Raw genomic sequence first — 21,295 nt, 5'->3', positions numbered from 1 at the left:
TATCTAAAGGTAAAATATTAAAAATTACGCGTTAAAAAATGACTTTAAATTAAGGAAATTATCCTGTGCAGAAGAGATGCGCACTAAAAAACGCAACCACTGCGACCAGCCAGACAGCCCGGACTCTAACCGAAATAGCAAGAGGAACAGTATATCAAAGAACCAACTATACTAAAATGCTCACTTGTCAACGTTGGTAGCTCCTATACGAATATGTCAATGTGCATCGAAAGTCACTCAGAATAGTTTACATTTTTTTTTGTTAATTACTTCAATATTTTTTATCTTATATCTTACCTTCAGTTTATGTCTATTGTAAATTAACTTTTAAATATTAAACGATTAACATCTACATATTGCATTCTATAAAATAAAACAATATATAAGTACCTTCTTTACACCATTTTTTCAAATACATATACGATATTTTGCCATCGGCATTATCGCATAAGTTATTATCTCTAATGTAAACTTAAAAAGCTCTATAATTATATAGATGTAAAAACTGCAAGCATTTTACAGATTTTTATTCATTCATATCAATTCTAGAATAACGATTTCACATAACAATTACATATATAAATTATAATAAATGTTAACCGTGTTCTGTTAGGTACTTTAGAAGATACACGTATGTAGGGACTTACTTTATAAGAATATTATATAATATTATAGTATTTAAAATTAACTCCATAAAAATTTCAAATTAAAGACCTACGATTATATTCATCGATTATAAAGACCGTACCTATTTTAATAATATACATGAATTGTTATGAACCTTATTAGGTTACAGAATACAGAATATATTATTATAAATATTATAATAGTATTACTTGTATACGTAGTATATTATTATTAGTCTGTGGTATTACGTACTAATAGGAACCTACCGCAGGTGGCAGGTGTTTAGAAATACCATATTACGTAACTCGTAATAACTATAAAATAATTTGGAAAATCCAAAAGTGCACGCCTCATAATTTTTTTTTAATAAATATTTATTAATTATTATTTTTGTTTATGAATTAATAACAATTAAACCACATCGAATCAGACCCTGAAAAATGAAAGGGTTCTATTCCTGAGCATACTCAAGCGTAAGAGAAAAAAAAAGACTCGATTAGTAAAGTATTTCGGTCGCTATCGTGTTAACAAGAAAAAGGATCCGCACATACAGACACACGGACGTCCAAGACAGAACTTTTTTAAACTGTTTTTTAACTAGTTTAAATAACAAAAATGACATCAAAAATATCATGAACGTTAAGAATAGTGTTTTTTCTTAATATGTGTGTGTATGTATTATCTTACAAGTGCAATGTATGAATTACAAGTGCAATATCAAATTAGTGTATTGTCATCGGTCCTAAATAAATCTACAAAGTTTGAACGAAATTTGGTCCAAATCGCGCCCAAAGAAGTCGGTTACAAACATACAGGTGAAGCTAATATAAAGCGTGTAATAAATATAAGTGTGTCTTGATTTTTGTGACAATTTTTTCAAGAGGGGTTACAAATAGTGTAATACAGCGTGACAATAGGGAGGGAGGTGGTAAAAAAGCTGATTTGAGTGACCTATTTGATGAACGGATGAATGAACCTATTCTAATATTTTTATAGGGCTTTCATTAAAATGTTACTTAAAACAGTTACACAGTATGTTTCTTAATATGAAATAATGCATGCAAGTAATACATAAAATTGATTTCATTGGTATTTTATTAATAGATAAAAAAGAACAGAATATTAAACTTAAGGGTAGGTACATCTTTTTCTTTACAATTTTAATGTTTAAAAAGTGTAGGTACTTTACAACAATAAACTAACATACATTTAACTAATAACAATATAAAAATATAAAATGTACTGTAATATTTAAAAACCAATTTAAGAATATGTATTATGTATTTGGTAGGTACTTTTAAAAAGATCGATTAACACCTAATCTTAAATTCTAAGTAGGTAAGTACTTAAACATATTTTATTTACGTATAGCGGTAGGTTATACGCGTTCGCTTTATAAGTCTTAAAATTGTCTGAAATTCATTTTTTAGATAATTTTTAGACTAAATGTATTTTAAATTGCTAATAAGATATTATGCTATTAACTTATTCAACAATTTATTTCGTCTCAAAATTGTATTGCATAAGATGCCAGGTATGTTGTATAAGATTACCAACCTGATATTTTTATAACTTTTTTTTTTAATATTATATAGGATGTTTTATATGGACAAGAGTCCATATAAATATGATACATAATATAATATAAGTACTAAGTAGTATCTAAGGTACATATAATTTTGTTTTGTGTTATAAATCCCCTTACGCAATAATTAATATGTATAAGTTTCGTTAGTTCACTTTAATATTCACTTTCTACAGGTAAATTTATTGGTTTCATCACCATACTGATATATATACGATAGTTCATTACTATATTTCAGTGTTTATTGCGTTACATTTCTTTACATACGCTTTTTATATATACTTTTACCTAAGCATGAAAAACTATAGACTATACAGTGAAGGTAATCCCATAAGTAAGTAAAATTAGAATTGTTCCTATTAATTTTATAAACAACTTAAGTATACACTATTAGCATTTTTTATAGCAGTTTGAATCAAATACTTTTTTTTAACAAAGGAAAGGCTAAGGCTGCTCTATTTATAATAGACATACAATAAGTTATAAGGTACTTATAATAATTATAGATATATAGAAATATTTAAGACTTAAACGTAGAACTAAAGTGTCTATAGTAGGTATTGTGCGTTTTAATCTTAGTTTAATATCGCCTAGATCGTTAATATTCATGCAAGCTTCTTCTAAAGGAAGGCGTAAACCAGATTGATATTTAATGTACCTACCCGTAATCAATACGTATATAATATGTGGGTACTTTAGTTTATTATGTGAAGCTTTTTTGAAGTAAAACTTCTTTAGGCAGGTTGAGAGTAAAACTTCAAGGTCGCGTCATGGCAATATCGTCACGCTGGAGGGCTTCGGCTTGCGAGCGTCTGATGGAGGAATGGGTGCGGCGGCTTGAGAACCCAACTGCAGGTGTAAGGACGGTGGAGGCCATCCGGCCGGTCCTTTTAGAATGGTGCAGCAGACGACATGGGGCTCTCACGTTCCGCTTGACACAGGTACTGTCTGGACACGGGTGTTTCGGACGATACCTGTGTCGAGTCGCGATCCGGGAGCCAACCATGGCCTGCCATTGGTGCCCAAGCGAGGAGGATACAGCGGACCACACGCTGAGTGTGTGTCCTGCGTGGTCCGTGGCTAGACAGCGACTGGTCGCTGCTGTGGGGCCGGATCTCTCGCTCCCGTCCGTGGTTCGCGCCATGGTTGGAGGCTCCAGGTCCTGGCGTGCGGTGGTCGCCTTCTGTGAGGAGGTGATGGTGCGAAAAGAGGAGGCGGAGCGGGTTCGTGAGGGGAACCCTCTCGCGGACCCGATGCGGCGCCGGCGACCCTTTAGGCGCCGACGCCGAGTCGCGGTCGCTAGCGATCGCGACCTGCCTCCCTAGCGAAGGGCTCTGGACGATGGACCGGGGACATGCTCCATCGTCCGGGGCAGTGAGGTGACATGAGACGTGTTCCGCTCATGCCGCCTCGCAGAGGAAGGAGGAGGCGCGCACGCGCGCATCCGTAGGTGATAACGGAGGTGGGCCCGTAACCGGGCGTCCGCTGCCAGGGTCGTGGACGATTTCTAAGAGTACCCGCGGCCCCGGCTAACTGCGCGGCTCGACGGAACACAGTGGGGTTTTAGTCGGTAAGAATCCGACATAACCCTTGGCTCCATCCCCGGGGGCCGTGGGTATCTTTGGAAGATTTCCCCACTATAAAAAAAAAAAAAAAAAAAAAAAAAATGGCAATATCGTCACGTCATCGAGTAAGTAACTTTGATATCTTTGAATCTTGCCAAAGGAGTTTCACTTCTGACATGTGTGCTCGGCACACACGATCTTTTTTTTATTTAACCGATTTATTGTAACACCCAATTTAACAACACAATCTGTTTAATTGTCGCAGATGCTTTTACTAGCTTGACCTTAACAACCGAAGATCCGGGGCTGAATAAAATAAATTGGTTCCGTTTAAACTGCCTCACTTTTGTTGCACGTGGGTAGTTAGTTGGATTCTAGGTAATATTATTCTAAGGTTGTAATGCTGCGGTGCGCTAGGGAATGACGTTCCAGGGCCGTCCAACATTGTCGATAGTTGGTTTAACCTGTAAAAAAACAATGAAATAATAAACACATAATAGCAAAGAAAATACCACAGTAATACCTAGTAAATATTATTAAGAGAAAGTACTCTTATGAGTATATTATTATTAATATTAAGGCATTTTTTTTATAGATATATCGGTTCTTTCACCTAAAATGATTGTCAATTAAAATAAAATTCGTACATATATTTATTTTGTTCACATAGATGATCATCATTAACAGAACATTGAACATACTAAGTAAATAAATTTAGCTAAGCAATTATAATCATTTTTGGTAGTATTGTACGAAAAAAGTTAATAAGTAATTAAAATGATTTCTTACTTGTTACTACATTTTCATTACCGCAATTAAATTTAAAATTTGGCGGTTCTGGTTTTTTTATGAATTATTAAGTCTGCAGTTTCTATCGTTTTTTAATCTACCGTGATTGCGATCATGTAACACATTATACATGTGCCTATTGTTAGTGAACAGGTTTTAATAAATTACAACGGGTTAGTAAATTATACATGAATGACGGTTTATAATCCATAACACACCTAATTTACAAAAGAAGAACTTAATTTACGCTGAGGTATAAAATTTAGAGTAGTTACCTATAAAAATTCATAAGGATTATTTATCGGCTAATGCATCCGATGATCCGACTAAATGAATAGACCTACTAAGACTTGTGTTGTTTGCAACACAAAGCAATTTTTTTTTGTATTTTTTGTCACCCACAGTGGAATGTCCTAAAAATTATACAAGAAGGTAATAGAAATCAGCTTAGACACTAAAAATATTAACGCAGTAGGTAGATATATCGACCGTTGACTGCGCGTGATAAAAATGCATCACCTGTGAAATTACTAGCGAATGCTATACTGCACGATACATAAACTTTTTACACCTACAACAATTACTCAGATATAAAATAGCTTATATTAATCACATAGTTCACTGATTGCTTAACGAACTGTAGCTTTTTTGCACACATGGTGATTGCTTTCACGTAATACGATTTTGTAAACATAGTTGCTAACTTGCTAATGCTTCACTTTAATAAACATTGTAGCAAATATTGCTATTTATAGCTTGTAGCTATAGAGCATTTATCCGTTATTTAATCAGCAAACAAGTTACGTTTAAGATTTAATAATAAAATTTATTCTCATGCGAATTCACTATCAAATCCTTTCTGCAATTAAATCCCCATCAAATAAACTAGGTTCCTTCTTATTTAATTTATAGCTTCCTTATCTCACATTGATTATAGTATAACAGATTATTATTTAAAATATTTAAACATAATAGATGCTCAGTTAAACTATGCGAAACATATTAGCATTGCAATTTGCACTAGCAGCAACGTGATGGTAAAAGTTACGACTCACGTGCTAGGAATATTGAATAGTTAACATGCATGCTTCAGCAATTTTCATTGTGGAAATAATTAAATACATAGGTACTGTAACAAATAATTCACATAGACATTCCAGTTTTTATATCCCATTAAATATACCTTCCTCAAATATACATTACCACAGGCAGATTACACATGTGTATCTATAACATAATTTCAGATTGAAATATCGTGTAATAATCATATTAATTATAACTATTTAAAAGTCAATATAAAAATTAAAAACATTTTTATTGCTACGAGTAAATGCTAAAAATGATTTGGCCTTTGCACGGATTGATAACGAAGTGTCACTTAACTTTATCTGTGGTTCATAAATTATGATAAAGACAGGGGGCACTACACTACCTATATAACCACACCACACATCAATTATGATAAAAATTATATCTGTTTGCTCCAGCGAATCTATGAAACGGCAGGACCGATTTTGTTGGGACGGGATTTTCACTGGCGTTTCATTCCAATTTCATTTAAAAATTAAATTAGGTATCTACGTTTATAAAAACTTGCGGGTTCAATTCGCAACATTAAAATGAAGTCGCATGCATAACCCATACCATAACCAACGTCATAGCATGTTATGTAAAAATAGTCTATGTTTGTAACACCTTCACCACTTTTTATTCCATATATACTAACGTATCTACTTATATATACATAAGTTTAATAATTGATCGAAGACTTATTTTGTAAATTTGCTATTAAATTATTTGATTACTTCATATCTATCGCAGGCAAATTTTATAATTTTTCCGCCGAAGGATCGTATGCGGCGATACGAAACTGTGATCCGAACTCCTGTAGGAGTAATAAATTTCCAAAACTTCAAGGGATATATTGTCATGGCACATTTATCTTATTTTTTTAATTAATATTAAATTTCAATATGACCACATGCATAAATCACTATTATAATGTGTAATTTAATGTAAATATAAACACATATTAATAAAAAAAACAATTTCGGTAAAATACAACTAATTTTAAGTACCTGTTTTGTAATATCATCTTCACACGCCATCCTTATACGAGCGCATGTAGCAGGAGCTTCGAGAACAAATTCAGGATCGACTCCAGCATCCATACGAGCAGATTTGATGGCTTCTTTTATAGCGAAGTACACAGACGCCGCCAAGAATAAAGGAGGTTCACCTACAGCCTGAAATTGAAAATTTTCAATGTGTATATTTTACTAGCGGTCCGCCTCATCTTCACCATATAACTTACAACACTCAGAGCACGTACATACTACATATCCAATGATGAAAGTAATTTTGTAATCAGTCAGTAATTCTTGAGCTTAGTGCGTTCACACAAACAAAAAAACTCTTTAGTTTTATATTATTTGTGCCAGTACAAAGAGATTACTTCCATTAAAATTCCATTGCATACTAATAACTTGATGGTTTATATGTATTAGGTATTATCTAAATGTATAGAAATCTAGAATGTGAATGCTGCGTGCATTTTGTTGAATACATTAATGATTAAACGTAAAAAATAGATACCTACATATGTATGTTATTATGTTAGAGAAAATAATGCTAGACTAGAAAATTACATACATTCATTAATAATTATGAGTGGCGCCAATATAATTTCTGTGTAAATTGTAAAAACTCGTACCATCTTTACTTATGTATGTAGACGTACATTGTTATACGAATTAAAGTGTTTATTTAATTTTTAAAAACGTATGTACAATGTGCATTTTAATTAACACAGTCCAGATGCCTGCACGAAACGCTCTCAGGAAAGATTTCATAAAATTACCTAATTATCAAGAGGAGAGAACATCGAAGGCCTGTACAGTGTACAATGTTAATAGTAACTTAACCATTATTAGTGGAGTTTCTTATAAGAATAACAAGAGAAATTAAATTTATTTCTATAATTTACCTTAGATGAGTAAACAGCACGAGGATTGGGAGCGCCTTTCAACAATGAAACGTTGAATTCCTTCGGTATGTCAGAGAACCCTGGAATCTTATAAGCGCCTGGGCCACGCGACAAAATCTCTCCCGTTGGCGAATATAACATCTCTTCCATTGTAAACAGCCCATAGCCCTGCATAAAACCACCTTCGATTTGGCCAATATCAATTGCAGGATTAAGACTTTCCCCGATGTCCATGACAATATCCGTACGCAACACTTGGTGATCACCAGTCAAGCAATCAATTTCAACCTCAGAACATGCCACGCCAAACGTGTAATATTCAAAGAGCGTTCCAGAATTCGTTTTAGGATTAAATTGTATCTTTGGAGAAGCATAAAATCCAGTCGTAGAAAGACTTATTCTTTCCATATATGCTGCAGAGATCCAGTCTTCCCATTTGCCATTTGGATTGCTTTTCTTAATCGGTTCCAAACGCTCGTTAAGTGTCTTGCAAGCGTTTAATACGGCCATTCCGTACAAATCAGAACTGACACTTGCAGCTGTGGGTGAAGAATTCGGTACTTTATCTGTAGACATTTCACTGATATGAATTTTAGACACGTCTACATCTAAGACTTTGGATGCGACTTGAATCATTTTTGTAAAGAGCCCCTGTCCCATTTCTATGCCTCCAATTGATATAAGCACTGATCCGTCGCAGTATATCAACACTAGAGCCCCACCTTGCATCAACATGTCAATTTGGAATGATATACCATACTTAGTAGGTGTTAAAGCCAGTCCTTTCTTTTTCCATCGATTCATTCTAAAAATTAATTAGATAATAATTAGAGTACAAAACGTCATTGCATTCTTAAATTCGTTACTTAATATATCAAAAGATATTAAATTCAATAAAAATATATTAATTATTTAAACGTGTCTACAGTCTACACTTTTACGATTAAGTACCTACGTAATAAAAGTGAATAAGTTAGGGACAAAAAGTAAAAGTATGCCTGTGATTTATATTTATAAATTCACTGAAAATTTGAGATCTCTTTTTTCGTTTTAATTAATTAATAGCCTCAGTTAATAGCCTGCCTTTGTTGCATGTAAAGGTTAAAAAAAGTATTTTTGGAGATTACTGACTGGAAAGTACATTGTAAATATAAAATGTACATTGTACATCTTTGCCAAGTCACACGACATTCAGCTTAATTGTTTCAGCAGCTCTTTGTATAAAGCATGCACACATCGTAATTAACTTTATAATTATTAATCTATTAAATAGTCGTTGATATCTATACTAATATAATATTATAAAGAGGAAAGGTTTGTATGTATGTATGTATGTATGTATGGTTTTCACGCATAAACTACTGGACCGATTTTGATGAAGTTTGGCACAGATAATCTTAGGACCCCGAGAAAGAACATAGGCTACCTTTTATTGCGAAATATGTACCTACCACGGGCGAAGCCGGGGTGGACCGCTAGTTTCAAATAAAATTACGTTATTAGTAGTAGAAAAAAAATACGGTCTATTTAATAAAATTAAATTATAGATTTAATTTCAAACAATAAATTAACATACCTATTGAATTCTTGTACTTTGCTCTTCCTTTGCCAATAATTTGATGTTTCAATGCATTCTTGCCAACATCTTTTTATTGTACAATGTATTAGCTCTTGGTCATAATATGTGAAATCTCCTTCGTTATACATATTGACAGTTATAATTTCTTCATAACTTTTATTCAACGCATTCGCAACATCTCTTATCATAGATTCGGTAGCAAACATAGCTTGAGGACCACCAAAACCTCTGAATGCAGTATTTGAAGGAGTATTTGTTTTACAAAGGTTCAAATTTACAACGATATTTGGTATTTTACAGCAATTATCCAAATGAGTCATCACTCTTTCCAACATCTGAAAAAAGTTTTAAAATACTTATATATTTTTTTTATTTCAAGAAGACATGTTTATATGGAAATTTGTCTTAATATATACAGCGGTTCGGAAATAGTATTTAAGATTTAATTTTTCATGTTTATTTCAGTTAGTTGTTTGTAGTATCTATGTTTAAAATACTTTTTTTATTAGATTACAATTAAAGTTAAGTAACATTAGTGCGTTTTATCATAATTAAATTTATTTGCACTTACCGAGGGCGATATATCCAAATAGTTCCCTCCATTTGCGTAGACGTCATAAATAGCACCACTGATTTTACCTGTATCATCAAATGCGACTTGATACTTAATTAAACATGGATGTCTGTATCCTGTTGCTTGCATATCTTCATCTCTATCTAGTACTCCCCGAATAGGCTTTTTTAATCGATAAGCAGCGACAGCAACTGGTAATGCGAGGATAAGAGACCTTGTTTCTTTTCCACCAAAACCTCCACCAATTCTTTTTATTTTAGATACAACTTTATGGTTAGGTATATTGAGTACCTGGCCTACAGTTTGCTGAAAAAAAAACAGTTTAGTATTTTGGTCGAGCTACTTTTGATTAAATTAAAAATTTAAAAAAATGTTTACCGCAACTTCCGCCGGATTTTGAGAATTGCATATTACTTCCAATTCGTCTTCTTTCCTTATAGCATACGCTGAAACTGTTTCTAAGTAAAAATGTTCTTGAGCTCCAATTCGTATGTGGCCATTTTTCTTATGTTTCGATTGCTTAAAAGCTTCTTGTACATCGCCGTGAATCAGTTGTCTATAAGTTTTTGGATAATATGAATCATGAGCAATTGCATCTTCAATTGTTACTACGACTGGTTCTATTTTTTCATACGAAACCATCACCAGATTTTTCGCTCTTCGTGCAATTTGTTCAGTCTTAGCAACTATAGCTCCGACGATACAAGATTTGCTAGTCACTACATCACTTACGAATACTTCTTCGTCTTTTAGAATTGGACCCATCTTATTACGCTCTTTTGGTATATCTGCCGCTGAAAAAAACGCTACAACACCCGGCACAGCTAGTGCTTTGCTAGCATCAATTGATTTAATTTTTGCGTGAGATTCCGCGCTGTAAATTAATGTTAAGTATAACTCTTCTTCCAGAGTCGGAAGATCATCACAATATATTGCTTCGCCTGTAGCTTGTTTAAAAGCTGACATATGAACAATTGGCTTTCCAACAGCATCATACGTGGTCCTTTCATTATTTTTTATTTCAAAACATTGAGAGCTCTTTGGCTGCAGTGCAGGTATTTGATAACTACCAGATAGTTCGTAATTACTTGGCCTTGTGCCGTTCAAGCTTCGTATTTGTAAAATATGTAAATAAAATCGGAAAAAGAGACTAAGACACAACGATTTTCTGTATTCTGGCATACCTCCTGGTACAGAACTATTTAATTTAAACTCTTCCGTCAAAGAGTCAAATACTGATTTTAAAAGTGATTGGTCCCAATGTTTCCCTTTCATTAATGAAGATGTTTTGGTAGCACATACAGTTGTTGGAGCCATTCCTCCAAAACATAACTTTGCATCGGATACAATTAAATTATTTTTTTCAAACTCAACATTAAATGCTGCCGTGACGATTGAAATATCATCTTCTCGTCGCTTAGCTTGTTTGTATGCCTTAACAAATTGATCGTTACCTGTAAAAGGTATTTCTACGAATAATACTATCTCGTCTTCTTCTATTGCAACTTTTCTATAACCTTTGAAGAAATTGGAATCAATTGTAAGTTTTCTCTCTCCACGCTCTAAACTTTTGACCATAAGTGTAGCTGCACTAGCCATTAAAATTGGATTTAAGTCAGAAATTGGACTTGCTGTGACAATATTTCCGACTAATGATGCTGTATTGCGAATTTGAGTGCCTGCAAACCAATGGAGCATATCTTTTATAGCTTCGAGAACTTTCCCTTTAGTATCATTCTCCTTTATAAAATTATCCAAAAACTTTACTAAATCACTTAGAGTAATGGTAGCGCCAACTTGTATACCACTGTTAGTTACTTGAATAGTGTTCAGTTCTTTTATTATAATTGGCGATATTAAAATGGGATATACCATTTTTTTAAATTTTACTTCAACTCCAATTTCTGTATTCCCAGCAACAATTTTACTAAATGGATACTGTTTCTTTAGTAAAAGAAGTTCCTCTAATTTAAAAGGTCGAATCCATGCTATATTTGGTCCTTTGAAATATGTTAGGCTAGAGACGTATTCTTTGTAATTAATTTTTAATTCAGGTGGAAATATCGGCTCTTGTGTGGGACTGTATGGTTTAAAATCTGATTTATCAAACAACGTTTCTTTTTCTTGACTATCTGCATTCTTAAGTCGACAGCAATCTTCACCCATCATGCACGGTGATTTGGTGTCACCATTGGCATCTAGTTTTCCATTGTACTGATGTTCCCATTCCTCCAAAAATGTTTTAAAACCTTCTATAATAGGTCTATAGCCGGTGCACCTACAAAGATTACCCTGCAAAGCCGTGTCAATGTCACTGAAATCAATTTTATTTTTGTTCCTTAATAAAGTATACATCGACATAACTATTCCAGGTGTACAAAAGCCACACTGAGATCCGTGTGCTTTTGCTATCCTTTCTTGAACTGGGTGCAATTTATCCTGAGTCGAGCCTATACCTTCCACAGTTGTGATTGCCATGCCATGTACTGTGCACAAAGGCATTAGACACGCGTTAACCGAGTAATGTCTGATGGTATTATAAGGATAATTTGTTATTTATTTATGTATTTCTTTATTTATCCCTAATTGCATAATGATTGATCTTAGAAATTCGTTTAGGTATCCTACTATCCTACTACTATTATAAAGGCGAAAGTTTGTAAGTATGCATGTATGGATGTTTGTTACTCTTTCACGTAAAAACTAAAAAACCGATTGCAATAAAATTTAGCATACATATAGAGGGTAACTTGGATTAACACATAGGATAGGTTTTATCCCGGAAATCCCACGGGAACGGGAACTATGCGGGCTTTTCTTTGAAAACGCGGGCGAAGCCGCGGGCGGAAAGCTAGTGTATCTACTATAACGCAAAATAAGTCAGTAAGTAATTGATTTCAACATAAATAAAATTTATAACAAAACCATCATTTTGCAGCACGAGAATACTGATTTAATAAAAATACTCACATAATACTCGATGTGAAGTACTTATATAATTTGATTTCAGAAGTAAAATAATAATAATTATTGTTGCAATTTAATGTAAATAGGTTATCGTGTCATCACCGTTTCTTAATTGGTGGACATCTAGAACAATTTTGTAACAATTTCATTGTAAAAACTAAATCACATCTAAAATAAAGCTATCTCAGATAACTCAGACAAAACAAATTTTATTTCAAAAAAGTTCGATTATGGAGGTAAATTCTAAATTGTAAAGTAGTTAACAGTGAACGAACTTATTGGCAAACAATCATTCAATCATAAAACAATGATGCATGGCATAGGTATAGTAATTATTAAATTATTGATATATTTGTTTACTAATATTATGCTTACTCGTAACAAACAAGGGATGTAATAACTAATAGGTTTACTTAAGTGGTATCAATTAGATGTTGCAATTATCCATACCTATGCATTAAATGAGCTAATCAACGCAATATGTAGGTACTTAAACTTGTTAACTGCGTAACTAACAGGAGATTACTAAAAAACTTGTCACATATAAAAGGATACTTGATTCGATCTTCGTCCTGCAAATATTGCGACACCATAACCGTGCAGGCCCCGCAACCGCCTTCGCCGCACCCATACTTCGTTCCAGTCAGGTGCAGTTTTCTTCGCAAATACCATAACAAAGTCCATTCTGGGTCTGGCTGTGGCTCAACCACCTGGAATTTTTAAACAGAAATCATAAATTTATGGATCACAAAATAAATACAAATCACGACGCGGACGTGACCTATCTATTTCAAATTTAAATTTTCTTCTACCTACCTATTTCTATTTTAACAGACTGAAAGAGTAGGTACTTCAGTAAGTCCCAGTTTAAAAATATTCACGTTAATACTAAGAAAAATATGTATAGAAGAACAGAAATCCTAATTGCAAGCTAAATTCAAATTTTTAATGTTTTTAATCGCTATACCTGTTTAATGATAAGCCAAAATGATAACTAACTTACTGCGGATGTATCGCTAATATATTATCTATCATACAAACCTCCACACGATTAAGTTTTCGTAATAAAACAGCACTGACTTAATAGCGTAAATAGCGCAGAAAAACGATTGCTACATATTTATGATGCGTATAAATACATATATACATTAACCACAATACTAGGTATGTATTTTGAAATGCAAGCAAGATAGCATAATGCAAATGTGTTATTTCTCTTCCATGAAATACTTAAATATACATTGGTTATACCTACTTGCGTTTAATCCTTACTACGGCTACAAATTAAAAGCAATAATTCCAGTACGCATCAGTGTATTTAAAAGATTCCATCTATATTCAACATGTTAACACTATTAGATAAGACAAAGCGAGCTGCTGTATCAAGTGTGTAACGAACTCATTTAAGATTCATCACGACGAATATTTTTGTCTTACAAAACTATAGGTAGATAGCCATATAATATAGGTTTTATGAATCCATAAACAGTTTCACTAGTACATAGTTTCACTACATAGTATAGATAAAACAAAGTCGCTTTCACTCTCAATGCGGGCGAAGCCGCGGGGGATAGAATACATTTATAAAATAATCAAAACCACTGCGTTTTGCGAGCGACTGCTACCTATAGGCGAGGATATGACAGTTAATTTAATTTATTTAGAACCAAGCGAAGCTTAGAACCAAGCCGAAGCTTGCACCTAGAATAAAATAACAAATAGGCTATAATAGTTTCCCTGGTCTAATTTCGGCTGCTACTGTTAATCTCGATGACTAGGCCACTGCGAAGGACTATTATAGTGCACAAGAACGCATTTTACGCGTATTATACGCACTTACATTCCATTTTGGGTATACTCTATATAAACAAAACACCGGCACGATTGGAGAGAAATCGACCACATGACGGACAGTTTATGGTAGGGTATAGGGCATGGTAGGGTGTTCAAATGGGGAAAATTACAGTAACATTAAACGGACTGGAAACTTGAAGTTAAGTAGGTCATCTTTGATCTGTAGACTGCAGTCCAATATAATTATGTATTTACTATTTACTATCAGACCAAAGAAAGGCCGAAGGGAACTTCGTTCCATACATTTTGTATTAAAACAATTTTTTATGTTATACTGCAGCCAATGAACGTCTCCTGATAAATAAATACTTAAATATAATTTGCGCTCATAAAGAACCTAGCCTCCTCGATTTTCTCGATATAAAAATATTACAATAACAGCATCAATACACTACTATACACTATCACTAAAATGGTTTTCTGAGGGTCAATTATTCATATTGCTATTCCGTCCGGTGATATATGTAACTGCCTCCAAATATAGATCGTCTCCTCATTCTAGGAAGGTATCTAGGTTAGTGGTTCTCCAAGCTCTTTACTGAGCACCTTATCTTTCAGTAAGAAAACAATATAAAAACGTGTTTATTTGTCTTCCGTTCGGTAGAACTGAGACACAAGTTTATTACCTGATTAATTTTATCAAAGAGAGATTTATTTCATAGTATGTAGGTAGGTAGTATAGAAAGTAACATATATGGAACTTTTTATCCGGGTTCACGCGTGTTAAGCAACAAACAAAAACAGTTATTGTATAAGACTATTTGTTGAATAATAATGGAAATGTCAGTTATTTCTACATGAACTATATATCAGCTGACATCTTAGGATGATATAGGTAATAATATTTCTACCCTCTTTTAAGGAATGCGTTCGGTTCAATGCGTGTAGTGTGTACACGTGTATACGAGTTATTATGATGGTATTCGACAATTTGATTATTCTGCATAATTCAAATACCTTGTTATTCCCAGCCGTTATCAAATACTACCCACAAAATAAAAATAGATAGTGATTTTACGCAAAATAAGTGATTTTGGCACTTACAACTGAAACATTGAAATAACTTAACTATATTTTTTTATTTTTTATAAAATAATATGCAATATTGTTTATTTCCAAAGTATAATATGACAAATGTAGGCTAAACTGTACATTATAGGGCGTGGAGTTGAGAGTCGTAATTTTTTTTGTGGTTAGCTATTGTCCTATGGAACCTAAATCTGAAATTTCACAGCGCGAAAACTTTTTGTTTTTGAGTCACGAATTTTTGAAAATCGGAAAATTTTACTCCATTTTATCTTTGAAACGCGAACTTACTGTTATGACAGTGTCAAATTGGCCTACAGCGATTGTCAAACGCGTTTCATTTCAGGTAAAACATTTCTATCTAACCCAAAAAAATATTATAATTTAAATTTTATTTATGAAATTTGTATATTTTTTAACAACAACATTAAAAATAATTATTATTAAGTATAGTTTTTGTAAAATAGATTAAATAAAATAAAATTATTAATATTAGCAATTTATAATTTAACAAAAATATTAATCGAAGTGTCTAGTCGTCCGCTAAACGGATGAATAAAATAAATTAGTCGTCCGATTACCGGATGAATAAAATAATTTAATCGTCCGATTATTCGGATTACTAGATAACCTTTTAACACTAAAGCTAGTTGGGTTGGACTAAAGCAAAGGGGGCGCAGGACTTTTGATGGAGTTGGTGTCATTTTAACTTGTCTATTTATTATTGTTTTATCGTAAAGATAACGCTAATATAAGCATGTTTTATAGGAACAACTTTTCTCTAAAATAAAAAATGGCGGAGATATTGGGTCATTTTCAAAATATTTGTACGTCACGAAATTGTCAGTAAACTGTTTCGTTAGGAAATGTCAGGAAGTTGTAAAAGTAAGGCTGTATTCAGAATAAGGTAATATTACATATAAAAAAGTAAGAAGTCACTAGTTAAGAAAAATATATATTTTTAGTTACAAATAATCAACAAAACATTAATTTTTATAATTCTCTGTTTGCTTTTCCTTTTCTTTTCTTCTATCATTAGCTTCTTTTCATTTTTGTCTTCGAGCTTCTTTTTCACTGTCATTAAGATCTGATATTTTTCTTTGTCTTTGTTTCACTTTCTCGAGGTGTGTTTTCCTTTTCTTTTCATATATTTCAGGCTTTTGCTTTTTTAGTTTTTCAATGTATTTTTTTGCCGTTCGGCACCGGTTAGCGGCATTCTAAAACTAAAAAAAGCTGTTGGATATATGTATTTTGAATAAAAATAAAAACAAAAGTAAGCATCACTCGTGTGGGTGGAAAAGCGATCAACACTAAATGCAATAAGGCAAGCGTTATCCCATCAGAAACCACTTGTAAAATTGGAGGCCAAGACTCACTGATCCGCTTTCACTATAAAAAAGTTATCAGATCCCAGGAAAAGTCAAGTCCCTAAGCCCGACTTTACTAACCCTACATCATGGTTTAAAAAAGTATGGCCTGTAGTTACAAAAAAATAATCTTGAGAGATTTATTGTTTTTCTCCTTTATTTTTATTCGTTACATTAATTTAACACACATTTTAATATCTTATTTTCATACTTTACACATGAGACCACAGCTTTACCGTCTACAATTTATTGACGTCAGTAAATGTCAAGAAATTGTTCGTCAGTAACATGTAAAAAATAACCTAAGAAATACTTTTACACAAAACATAATCACATTTACCATTAGATTGAAAGTGTAATCTATTACTCTAGTCATAATTTAAGTATATTACAATTGCGGTAGGTGAATTCTTCAAAATGTACTTACTTTTGTTGAGAATACGTCGTTAGGAAATTGTAACTAAATTTTTTGCACAGCACACTACTGGACTTCTTCCATGTCTGGACGACGAACAAAATGGCGGCGCGTTAATGTGACCTTACTTTTCGTGACATGACCAGTGTTGCCAATGATTAGAGTTAGATTCCTCTTCTTTGTGATACAAGAAGTTGGTTAATTATGTCAATAAGTCAGTGTCACGAAATTGTAACGATTGATAGGGACATTTTTATAATATGTAATTCTTCGTTTATTTAAGGTAATTTAAATAGTTTAATCTATCAGATATAACACTTCAAACATTGCTTTTTAATTATGATACAAAAAAATAGGAAGTTTCATACAAAAATTCTGATAAAAATATTGGTTTTCATTGTCGTCCACATAGGGGACAATAAAAAAATGTATGGAGCTTTTTTTGTTACTTTATTTTCACATTAAATTTATGTAAGAATTTGAATCGCAATTCATTGCTTTTTATCAGAAATGATATGCAGTATGCTTAAGTTTAGTCTGTAAAACGTTAACAATGATTTATTTCAGTCGTAACCATATTTTTTTCGAAGATTTTTTAGGGGGACAAACATTTTGTAGTAATGTACAATTATTTTGAAAACGACCCATTCACCCTCAATTCGTTAGGTTAGGTTTAGGTTAGGTTAGCCTTTAGGTTAGGTTAGGTTAGGTTAGGTTAGGTTTCTTAAAAAAAAACTACACAGAAATAGGAGCCCCGCCAAGCGGGGCTCCGTCGACGCGCAAAAAAAAAATCAAGTTAGGTTAGGTTAGGTTAGGTTTCTTAAAAAAAAAAAAACGCGGGGCTCCGTCGACGCGCAAAAAAAAATCTAGTTTAGGTTAGGTTAGCTGTTAGGTTAGGTTAGGTTAGGTTTCTTAAAAAAAAAAAAACTACACAGAAATAGGAGCCCCGCGAAGCGGGGCTCCGTCGACGCGCAAAAAAAAATCTAGTTTAGGTTAGGTTAGCTGTTAGGTTAGGTTAGGTTAGGTTTCTTTAAAAAAAAAACTATACAGAAATAGGAGCCCCGCGAAGCGGGGCTCCGTCGACGCGCAAAAAAAAATCAAATACCTACGTGTGCCCTCCTCCCCCCACAAAAAACCTATAATACGTGCGGCAGTTCTCTAAAGAAACCCCGATAACCTAAGACGCGACTTTAGGGCGATTCCCACTCAAACAAAAAAAAAACTACAGGTCATACTAATGTCTATTACATTAAATCTGTCATATTTCAAATCAAAGAGCTAATGCAATATTACTAGTATTGAAAACTATTATTGTAAAGTAATAATTAATATTAATTGCTTCAGATCAATGTGGAACTGGAAAAAAATACCTAAAGCAAAGGGGGCGCAGGACTTAGAAAATTTTTGATGGAGTTGGTATCATTATAACACCTATTTATTATTGTTTTATCGTAAAGATTACGCTAATAAAAGCATGTTTTGTTGGGGCAACTTTTCTCTAAACTTGATAATTACCAAGATACATGACGGATTGTAAAATGTAAATTTTTTCAATGATGGAATATTATGTATTCAATATTAAGCTGCGAAAGTCCGAATCTAGCTAAAAAACGTTACGCTAAAATAAGCATTGCATTATCATAAGACTTGCCACAGAACCGAAGCTGTCAACCCCGAATTCCACGTGGTCTTGTCTGCCCTACCCCTAGAGTGTATGTAAAAAGCCGGAGGCGCGGAGGGAGAGCAGCCCTCGCCCGCCGTGACAAAGCTCGGGAGCCGTGCGGAGCGGAGCGGCTGAGGCTGGTCGCCGAAGGCGACCAATAAGCTGAAGCTGCGAAGTGGAGTACGGGCGACCGTGCTTTGTCACGCAAGGGCGGAAGGGCTGCACTTCCCGTAGCGCCGGAGCTAAGGCAGTGTCTGAGACAATATAAAAAAGACATGAGGAGATAGGGAAAGGGTTAGGTTAGGTTTTATCATCAATCTTTGAGGGCGAATATCTCGGCCATTTTTTATTTTGGAGAAAAAGTTTTTTTTATAAAACATGCTTATTTTAGCGTTTTGAATAAAAAATATTATGTATTTTATGATACCTATACAATTTTCACTTTAGATCAAAAATTTTCTAAGTCCTTACTTTGCGCCCCCTTTGCTTTAGGCGGACCAAAACTTAATTTGTAAATATCTCGAAAACTATTAATTTTCGCGCCCCCCCCTTTACAGGGGAAGTTCCTAGTACCCACCCCCCCTCTCTCCACCCCCCACTACCCCCAAATTCCACGCCCTATAATGTACAGTTTTACCCAAATGTACCTAACTGTAGTCTGCAGATATGTTCTAGCTCAACCCATGTACCTATATGATCAACCATGACCTAGGTATCCTACTTGTCTACCTAACGGTCACCATTCTGTTCTACAAATCTATTGCACAATATATTTACATTTATTATTTCACCCATAACAAGTTATCTTCAACAAATAATGAAATCATAAAAAAACAGAAGATGCCTAGTTAAGTAATTTTAAATGCCCAATAATTGAGACGGTAATTAGTATGCGGTTTCGACTTTCGTGCTAGGCTCAGAATCTCCTTAACCTATTATTAATCGAATTCTCTAAAGACTCCATAATAATAAAACAAAACATATCTTTTTAAATTTACAATGAATAAAAACTCACCTTTTTACCGTTTACAAAAAATATTAAACTTGTATCTTTTTTCTCCGGCAAAAAATCTTCGATATCATCCATATTTATTCCAGTGGTTAGATATACAAATTTATTATTGTTGTAAAATCACTCTCAACACAACAAACTCGTTCAATGAACGCTGTCGATCAACTGGCGGATTCCAAATGAAATTATTATTGTTAAGACTGAGAGCGAAGCGAGCTGTGAAGTGACGTATAAACAAGTTCATTATGTATTTAAAAATAATCTGTTTGTAATTCTATCAGATTGATTCTCTTGGTACATATTTCATAATGAGTCTTAAATAATGAATAGTGGCAAATTCAAACAAGAATCACAAAAATAAAAAACTTTAAAAACTCTTAGTTAGTTAGTTACTTAGTTAGTTAAATCTGTGGTTAAATCTTCTCGATTTCTAAAACAATGTTGAGAGGTTATCAGCGATTATCAAACGTACGTACATAATATTACATTATATACCTAATAACCAGATTTCCACCCGCGGCTTCGGCCGCGTTTTCAAAGAAAAACCCGCATAGTTCCCGTTCCTGTGGGATTTCCGGGATAAAAGCCTATGTCATAATCTGGGTATTCAGTTACTTACATACCAAATTTCATTGTAATCGACAGTCGACTCAGTAGTTATAATATGAAAGAATAACAAACATCCATCCATCCTTAACTCGTGGGTGGAAGCTAGTTCAAAATATAAAGATAATTTAACAGCACAGCATAGACATATTTTTCGCACATCTACATTTTAGTTATAAAGGCACGATGGTACAATAATACAAGGTCTTACTTCAAAATAATTATGTTTTAATTGCTCTTAATAAATTTAATTGATAAAACATTATCTTCACGAAAGTCTTATGAATGAATTCTGAATCTACTTATAGTTATTTATACTCGTCTTAGATACTCGTTTAGGGCATAGGTCTAATCATATCTACATTATTTTTAATTCACAGTTTGTGCGCCTACACTTCATAAATAAATATAATAAATAAATGTGAAATCAGAGTTCTGTCTATTTTATTCTTTTTTATTTTCCAGGTCAAATAAACTAGGAAAGAGGAAACAAAGTACCTAATGGCTAGTTCAAACATTGTTACTATAATGGATTAAAAATTGGTACGTCTGCTGCCCTAGTTTGAGGGTTAATAACTTGCATAAATATGGATTTTATAGGATGTCTTTTTATGGCCATGCTAATGCTTTGGAATAGGGAGAGGATGCATCGAGAAATTTGTCCTATAGGTATCTTAAAC

At 33.4% G+C, this 21,295-nt stretch overlaps 2 protein-coding genes across 2 annotated transcripts; one reads left to right on the top strand and one right to left on the bottom strand.

Annotated features, from left to right (window-relative positions):
* The first annotated feature begins 2,982 nt into the window (after window positions 1-2,982).
* Window positions 2,983-3,537, top strand: LOC149909015 (uncharacterized). The gene has a single exon (XM_090101514.1). It carries the CDS (start codon window positions 2,983-2,985, stop codon window positions 3,535-3,537), a length of 555 nt encoding a protein of 184 aa, XP_089957640.1.
* A 346-nt stretch (window positions 3,538-3,883) lies between these two features.
* Window positions 3,884-20,200, bottom strand: LOC149909014 (xanthine dehydrogenase-like). The gene is made up of 8 exons (XM_090120595.1): window positions 20,013-20,200; window positions 13,228-13,382; window positions 10,084-12,232; window positions 9,703-10,011; window positions 9,129-9,466; window positions 7,553-8,357; window positions 6,645-6,812; window positions 3,884-4,241 (listed from the first exon to the last, which is right to left on the bottom strand). The coding sequence occupies exons 1-8, from the start codon at window positions 20,082-20,084 to the stop codon at window positions 4,191-4,193; spliced, it is 4,047 nt and encodes a 1,348-aa protein (XP_089976721.1). The 5' UTR covers window positions 20,085-20,200; the 3' UTR covers window positions 3,884-4,190.
* Between the last annotated feature and the right edge of the window lie 1,095 nt (window positions 20,201-21,295).

Source organism: Colias eurytheme, chromosome 4, assembly GCF_061535395.1.
Source record: "Colias eurytheme isolate Ceu_HAF_F1 chromosome 4, ilColEury1 Martin Lab GWU primary, whole genome shotgun sequence".
Lineage (NCBI taxonomy): Eukaryota > Metazoa > Arthropoda > Insecta > Lepidoptera > Pieridae > Colias > Colias eurytheme.
The sequence above is the reverse complement of the archived record's forward strand: the minus strand, read 5'-3'. Positions and strand labels throughout refer to the sequence as shown.